The sequence below is a fragment of the Fulmarus glacialis genome, unplaced genomic scaffold, assembly GCF_000690835.1.
Source record: "Fulmarus glacialis isolate BGI_N327 unplaced genomic scaffold, ASM69083v1 scaffold8224, whole genome shotgun sequence".
NCBI classification, from domain to species: Eukaryota; Metazoa; Chordata; class Aves; order Procellariiformes; family Procellariidae; genus Fulmarus; species Fulmarus glacialis.
In genome coordinates this window covers 1-8,484 of record NW_009207356.1, presented here as the reverse complement: position 1 = coordinate 8,484, position 8,484 = coordinate 1, and the positions used below count along the sequence as shown (strand labels likewise).

At 41.7% G+C, this 8,484-nt stretch overlaps 1 protein-coding gene across 1 annotated transcript; it reads left to right on the top strand.

Moving 5' to 3' along the window:
* The first annotated feature begins 1,588 nt into the window (after positions 1-1,588).
* LOC104075525 (fibronectin type III domain-containing protein 9-like) lies at positions 1,589-5,392 on the top strand. The gene is made up of 2 exons (XM_009576060.1): positions 1,589-1,919; positions 4,586-5,392. Exon 2 carries the CDS (start codon positions 4,721-4,723, stop codon positions 5,390-5,392), a length of 672 nt encoding a protein of 223 aa, XP_009574355.1. The 5' UTR covers positions 1,589-1,919; positions 4,586-4,720.
* Positions 5,393-8,484: the final 3,092 nt, after the last annotated feature.

The following is an 8,484-nucleotide window of genomic DNA, read 5'->3' as shown; positions in this document are numbered from 1 at the left end:
GGCCACAAGATGGCCCCGGCAGAAGGGCAGGCCACCAGCCAGCGGGGCTGCATCAGGCAGGGCACTGCCAGCAGGTCAAGGGAGGTGATCCATCCCCTCTACTCAGCTTGGGCGAAACACACCTGGAGTACTGGGCCCAGTGATGGGCTCCCCAGTACAGGAGAGACATGGAGAGGCATATGGGAGAGTCCAGCACTGGGCCTCAAAGATGATTAAGGGACTGGAGCATCTTTCCTGTGAGGAAAGGCTGAGAGAGCTGGGACTGAAGAAGAGAAGGCTCAGGGGGATCAGGGATCACATCCACATGCATAAGTAACTGATCGGGGGAGTAAAGATGATAGAGCCAACTCTGCTCAGCAGCGCCCAGTGACAGGACAAGGGGCAAGGGGCACAAACAGGAGATCCTATTTAAAATCAGAAAAAACTTCACTACTGTGAGGGTGGTCGAACAGAGAGGCTGTGGAGTCTCTGTCCTTGGAGATGTTTGAGACCGGACACGTCCCTGAGTAACCTGCTGCAGGTCACCCTGCTCTGGAGGGTTGTCCGTCAGTCTGGGAACCTCTGTTCTAAGGACCGTGGGCTTGTGTTGTTTTTGTGGGGGAGGGCTATTTCCAAATACTCAGCCATCTTTTCTGTGAACGCAAATTAAAATAGACACTTGGCTAATTATTAGACTCCTAACACACGACACAGTCCTGCTATTAGATCGGAGCTGGCTAAACTCCAAATACACCGCACCGGGCGGACAGCCTAAAGCTGCATCCCTCTAGTACAACGTGTGCGTTTGCGTAGCTCTCTGCTTACAGAAAAGGGGCCTGGGGCATCGACGGGGGAGAGAACTAAAACCTTAGGAAAATATGTGCAGATGAATGTCCTGATACACTAAGCATTTATACAGTTGTCCCTAAAAGGTGAGATTCCACCTTTTGCTTTTGATGCTTCCGGTCAGGTAGGTCTCCACAATAAATGTGTCCAAACTATCTATTTCACCTATAGCGCAAGGAGAATTTTACTCCAGTCGGTTAAAGCATTTTACTGCTGTGAGGTTAAGGGGAGGGAACTCCTCTTCACACGGCAGAAATTTGTCATAGAAAAGCAAGCCCTAAAAACATGATTTCAGTATTTAAAAACTCACCAATACATAACAATAAGAAGGCAGCCAATCTAAAAATACATCTTTCTTTAATGTAACCCTCATGGGGAAGTACCTAAAGTGGTCCATCTGTAAATACTGGATGAGCGGAGCTTTATAAACTGTGACAAGAGATTAGAAAACACCATCACACGCCACCGCCGCTTCCCCCCCCATGATGCACAAAAGCATAAAATGCTTAGGGAAGAAGCCACTGACAAAGTTGGGGGGGGAGGAAGGGAAGGAAAGAGAGAGGGAGCTCTGTGGGGTTTTTTTTTTTAAGCTATGCTTGCTCCCTCCCCCTACTTAAATCAAATAAAAAAAGGAGAGAGATTTGCTAGTTGCTGATGTCATCAAAGTGCTAACATTAATCACTCACAGCATCATTGGTACAGGCACAAGAGCATATAACAGGGATGTTCAGGCAGCACGCTGTCCAAGGGGAGGCAAGCAAGAGAGGGGGGAAAAGACATTATTTTTTCTCCTCTATGTTCTTTGAAAAGCAAGGCAACAGCATCTTTAGACAAGGTGTGCTCTTGCATAAATTTAAGTGGAAGAGACAAAGAAACCATGCCACCAGCAGCATCGGAGAACAAAACTGAAAGCACCAAGCAGTGAGAATTCAGTCCAGGGAATCTGGGGGGAAGAAAAAGCAAACTGGCAAGCAGAGATCAGGCAGGAAATAACTCATGTGAAAAAGGATACAGAAAATTCAGTGTTTATGTCATTTTCGCAGCAGCATCACCGTATGAAAACTCTGTTCTGAAATTTCCGTCAGGAAGTGACGGTAAGTACTGACTTTATAATCTATAAAACATGAAATGGGTTTTCCAAACATTTGCATGCCAGTAATTATGTATCTTCTAATAATTGATGTTTTGTAATAATAAAAAAACAGCATTATTGTTTTTTAATTAAAATCCAAACATTCAACTTACTGCTGTGAGGATGAAACTATTGTTTCTAGACTGTGTTAGGAAGTGTTCTATAAAAATAAATTATAATTTTAAGTAATTGGGATTTACCAGCTAAAGAGAAGACAAATGAGCAAGTAAAAGCTCTGATTTTACTATTGTGCCTGATTTTAATACCTGCAGAAGTTGGGTAGATGCCAAAATGTGTCTGTCTCATAAGTTTATTCGATAGCAAACTCAATTCCTTTATATTGTTGCTGTATCAAAAAGGGTGCACTTACCACATGATTAGAAAGGCAGCATCTACCCAGATCAGTCATATCTAAGGTTTTACATTGTAATGAAAATGAACATACATCTTTTTCTTCCCAGTTCCCAGTAAGTATAATCCAAAAGCCTCGAGCAACAATTTTCATACATAAATAGTCACAGAATTCTTACTATTAATGTAATGTAACAATCAAGATCCCACTAAAATAATATATATTTTTCCAGCCTCCTATCTAGTATAAAACACAATAAAAGTATTACAGAATAATTTCAGAATATGTTATGAGCAAATGTTGTGAGCTTTCTTAATCAGGAAAATTTTCAATGGCAAATCGTTATTTAGCCAGGAGACTTAGCATCTGAAACCCCATCATTAAAAAAAAAAAAAAAGTAATTTTTATAACGAAGACATAAACAATGAAATACAGCATTACTGTCATGGGAATTTATGTTCATAAAAAAAGCAAGAAACTTTCACAGTGGAAAAAACTTTCACACGAGTGCCACTAGAAACTGAGTATTAAACTACAAGAGAACCAGATTAAATTGCCGAGGTAGGCGCTTTTGAAAAATCTACCCTCACAACTGTAAAATAAAAAAAACCAACCCAATGAATGAAAATATCCACTGGCTGCTAATAAGGTTTGTTTTGTTATAAAATAACAATTCTAATTAAAAGTCTACCAAGGCGGAAGCCAACTTTTTGTCCTGAAAGGAAGATAATCTTTAATAGAAGCATTTAAAAAATTGCAGAAAATAGATGTTTTCCTTACACTATTTACAGTGATAACACAAACTCAGAATCTCAAAATATTGGCAGGTTTTCTAATGTTAATTTTATTATGAGGAGGAGTATTAGTTCAGGGCAGACAGACTATAGAATTACATACAATCACGTAGCACGTAGCAGAAAAGTGTATTAGTTATTTTTTTAAAAAACACTATCTACCCAAAGGGTATCTACAGTGAAAGGTGTACTTCACCAACTAAGCCCAGCTTGAGAAAGCTTTTCCAAGAGGCTGACTAGCATCAAGACTAAATATTGTGACGCTGATGCCACCAATGTACAATCATCACAGCCGCTGCTCTAGCAGTGGCTACAGGTGTGCTAACTCACCAGCAAAAGACGGAGAGTATCGGCGAGTAAGAAACTGATGTAAAATTACATTGGAGACAAAATAATATCTGGTGATGTTTCCACATACTGTTTTGTTTTTCAACTGACACAAGCAAAAATCAAGACTTGTGGATGGCCAGAGGAATTTATCCCTCAAGATCCACTCCTGCCACCCCTCAGTTGCCACTTAACATAAGAAAATTCACTGCTCTCAAAAGCAAGCTTTGAGATTATGGAAAACACCAAATAAGTAAAATAAAATGCAAGATACTCAGACTAGAGAGAAAAGCAAATGCTGCATTTCTTTCCTTTAAAAAACAAACAAACAAAGAAATCCAAACCCCACTTATCAACATACTCACTAGGCAAGTATTTTGTGTGACAGGTAAAGAGTTAATTAGTTGGATGGTCAATCTGTCAGTCTTTAGTTTAATGCCAAACCAGACAGTGGTTCAATTCAGTTTAGATTTCAATGACTTTTTTTTATGAGAGTTTGACTCTTAACATAAAATTACGTTAAATATTAAACTTTTTTCCTATTAAAACTGTTTGTTCTATTAAAGAGAATACTCAAACACTGCTCCAAAGGAGAGAGGCATTTATTAATGCACCTCTTTAAACTTCTGATCGCTTGTTTTTCCCTGTGGGAGGGGTATATATTTCAGAAGTACAAAGCGTATTCACCTCTCCCCTTTACAGTCTTGAAGAGGTTTTGTTTCCTGTAACATTACCTAACCACAAATTCCGTAAGACAAAAATATCCAGTGACCTTATTCTAGGGACTGTCCCAAATACGGAGGCAGTTGACATAGAGGCAAATTTTGAACGGGATGGGGGATGAGGGCCAGCACCCCCTTGACTCCCGTTGCAAGTGCACAGTCATCTGAAAAAAACCTGCGAATGGAAGTGGTTCCCCAACTGCAAATTCTGCAAAGCACACCGTCTCTCAGGGAGACAAGATACAACTGATCACCTGGACAGGCAGCAGCTCCGGTTGAATTTCTATAAGCGTACATCTAGCCTTTCACTTGGGGAAAAAAAGTACACAGTTTAAAATACTCCAAACTTTATGAACTGCCAACTCTCACTTTGACGCAGCAGTACCAACAATAAGAGCATAGTTTCCTAATGAACTCCCTTCCTAAATTACAGAGCACTACGATTAAGATCCACACGACATCTCCAGTGCTGCAGCTTCTCAGTTACCTCCCTGGGAAACGAACACCTCCCCTTTCCGCAGCGAGATCAGCACCGGGAGAGAAAAAAACCTACCTAAGCAACATCCCGATGGGAATAACCGTCCAAAACATCACAGGAAACACCGCAATGGTAATTTGGCCAAAAATGGCCAGTTGTGCCGACAGCTTTTACAGCGTCATGTACCACCCTAACTGGAACAGCATGCTCTCGAGTTACTCGAGAAAGAGCTTTCAGAAGGAAGAGAGAGTGCCCACCAGTCGCTCCTCCTTTGTTGTTGAAAACCTAACTCCACTGACAACATACACCCTGTGCGTCACCTGCCAGTCCGCAAACCCCTCCAGCGACCAGTGCAGAGTTTTTAACACGCTGGAACGAGACCCGGCATCCGTGAGCAACACCAAGAAAGAGCTGGCGCTGGGCATCTGGCTCGCCAGCGGCGTCCTGCTCCTCATCATCGCCACAATCCTCCTCTACGGCTGCCTGCACCTCCTCTGCCGCAGGAGACGCGAGCGTTTGCAAGGGCGAAACGGGACCTCCGAACAAGACCATGGGAAGGTGTGGACCAAAAGCGCGGTGTACGCCTTGGAGGAGCTCGGCAGGCAGAGCCAACTGATGCAGAACACCGAGGAAAACCATCCAGGTGGCATTCAGCTGGCCACAATCATAGAGAATCCTGCAGCACGCAAGGAGCCCATCATGCCAACTTCCAAAAGCCGAGAACGAGTGCCAACGACAGGACAGTGCTCTGCTATAAATTAGAAACCTTTTGTCAGGGAGGAGGTTTTTACTACATACGACATCCCAACTGCTTCAAACGCATCACGTGCTTTGTCACCGTTCACGACAGGGAGCTCCGACTGCTCACCGCAGCGCTCCCGGCTGTACCTGCGGTGTCACGTCCCTTTCCAGCTGCCCGTATGCAGTCAGAGGTACTCAGAGGCAAAGGTTCAGATTCCCAAGAAGTGAGCACTTCAGCCACACTCCGTTATTTAAAAATGAAGCATGTAGCAAATAATCGGCTTACACTTTGAGGGGATTTTTTTGCTTCTTTTCTTTAGTCTAAAATAGCAAACAAATATAAAAATGAATCAAAAGTGACCAAGAGGTTTTTTGGTTTGGTTTGGTTTTTGCTAGCATAAACTAAAACTGAGTAGAAGTTTTCAGATGGCAACCCAGACTGCCACACTACAGGCAACTGGAACATACACCCCAAGCGCGGTGGTTTGCCAGTGTAGTTTTACCCCCACAATCCTGACTGCTTCGCAAACTACACATTAGAAACTACTACACTCGGACTACGGACTTTGCCGACGATGGTGCTCTCCATAGCTCCCATCAGAATGAGGTCGGACTCAGTGTGTAAGCTAAACTCACCAGGATTTTAAAGGTATACTTTCACCTGTCTTTGACATTTCCCCTCGGTCTAAAACCATAAGCAAGATAGTGACTCTGTAAGGACACTTCCAATGAAGCTAAGGAAATATCCTGGGTTATTGTATTTTGCACTCTTCTGCATGCACCACAAGCTACCTTCTGCTCCACGGGCAAGTGACTCCCTGTAGAGGAAACAGAGTTCAGAGAAGCAACTCCTGTCTTTCCCTTTCAGTTTTAATGATAAAACATTCACCAACTGCAAACCTCTACCCAAGCACAGAGTACGTTTTGTGTAACCAAGAGGCAAGGAAGTAACAAAACACATTTTCTTTTTGTAACAATCAAATCTGCTGATTCTCTCACTCTACCTTGAACTCCACGGTAAAGTGCCAAGAAAGGCCCTTCGGACAGAAATCTGTTCACCCTCACGACACGACGCATCTTGTCTGGCTTACGTTTTAAATCTCTTAAGTGCATTTGTGTTCCATAAAAACATAATAAATCTTAGTATTGCTGTATAATATGGTATATCTAAAAAATGAAGATACACTGTGACTGCAGGCATTTTAAACTGCTATTGATACGAACATATGCGTAAAGTCAGCTCTTGTTGACACAGTTCAGTTGTACCAGTAAAGGCTGGAGAACTGCTGGCTGGGCAGCTGCCATCCCTTTCCACCGCACCCTGGAAGCCGAGGTGCTGTACAATTTTGGCAAGACAGCGCCCGCCAAGTATTTCACAGCAGGCAGTGGGTCTTCTCAGCTACTGTATTTTGACAACATTTCCAACAACTTGTGAAAGACGTCAACTCTCGTATTGCTAGGAAGACATGAGCTGGCATAAGTTTGATGCGTCGTCTTTACTTTTTTCTACTAGGATAGGTATGACCCACAGAAACGTGCTGAATGAGGGTGAGTATTACTTTTAGAAAACACTTCAAAAGGCATCTTTATTGTGTTAAGTTAGCAATAACATGTTCTCCATGCCCTGCATAGCATTTCCTCCAGCTGACACGTTTTTCTTTGTCTTACACACTACTCTTAAATAATCTGTGAAGATGACAACAGTTTACTGCTGTTTCAAATGAAGGTGTTTCACGAAACAGACACTGAAAAACTCTCTTCAGGGCATGAACCCAACACTACAGGTTTACTGCCAAAAAGGGGTGGCTGGATAGCGGGGGCAGAAAAAAATGCTTTAAAATGATCTTGTAATCAAATTAACGGTAACAATTCTCTGACTAGGATGTCGTCAGAGAGAAAAGATGATTTTAACGTTAAAGGGATGGAGCCAAGAGACATATATTCTCATCTCTGCCAACATCCTGGGCCCTTGAAAACCTGTTTACTTCTCTGCATCTCTGTTTTTTTATGTGGGTTTTAAGGCAGTCCAACACATATATTTACATGCATTTATATGTCATACACACATGTATATACCATACTGAGAACAAGGAGCAGTTCAGTCTTAAAGCAGTTTTGAGGCAATTCACCTACTGAATGTTGTTATTTATACACAAACACATAAATACAAAAAGAGACATGTATATATCAGATTGAGAAGGCAAGGAGCTACCATGGAAGTGCTCCCAGGAATAGGATTTACCTCTTCTAAATATAAAACCATTCCACCCAAGGAGTTTACTGTGCATTACTTACAATAAACATTTACATCACATTACAAACAATAGACCATCTCACACCCGCTGCAAATGAGCAATGCATAAGGAGTGTCATCTGACTTCGGCGCTAGTTTTGAAGAACTCATGTCATCACACACTCACAGAGCTACACACAATTCTTTGTCTCTTGCTCAGAAAGTTTTATTACAGATTCATTCTGGTTCATTCTGGCAATTCTGTGTTTTGGTAGTTCACTGTCCAGTTTTAACAGTGATCTAGTAAGGGGCAAACATTCTAAGTGATTACTGAAGTGATAACAAGATGCAACATAGTGCAAATTGATGTTAATTTGTGCACCAGCAGTAGATAAAAAACATTATATTCACATTGAGGAGTATTTTCTAAAGGGGTCTTTCTTCACAAAACAAATGAGTTAGCATCTACAAAATGCAGAAGATATACAAACATGAAAATCTTTGGAAAATGTTGTATAAGCCAGAAAGGAAGCTCTTAAATTCTGGTCTATACAACCTCTATAAAACCAGGTACTTCATCAACATGCAAAATTAGTTTCAAATCCCCAAAAGAGACTCTTTCTTATATGTACACTATTAAGTATTTTATGCATCCAGCACATGTTGCCAAATTTCAGTTTGCTAACATTCATTTCATTAATCCTACGCGCACTTCACCCAAGTAAAGGGATTTCAGTGACCATGCCCAATGAGCTTTTAAAATACTCCAGCTCACTTAAAAGGCTGACGAGCTTTTGCAGGTCAGCTCCTTCCCACCTGACAGCTCTGCTCCCACGTCAGCCTCAAGAAGTAAGTTAGAATAGAATAGAATAGAATAGAA

What these genes read in the sequence shown, in the direction of transcription:
- LOC104075525 (XM_009576060.1), top strand. Translation starts at nt 4,721, where the DNA reads ATGGGAATAACCGTCCAAAACATCACAGGAAACACCGCAATGGTAATT.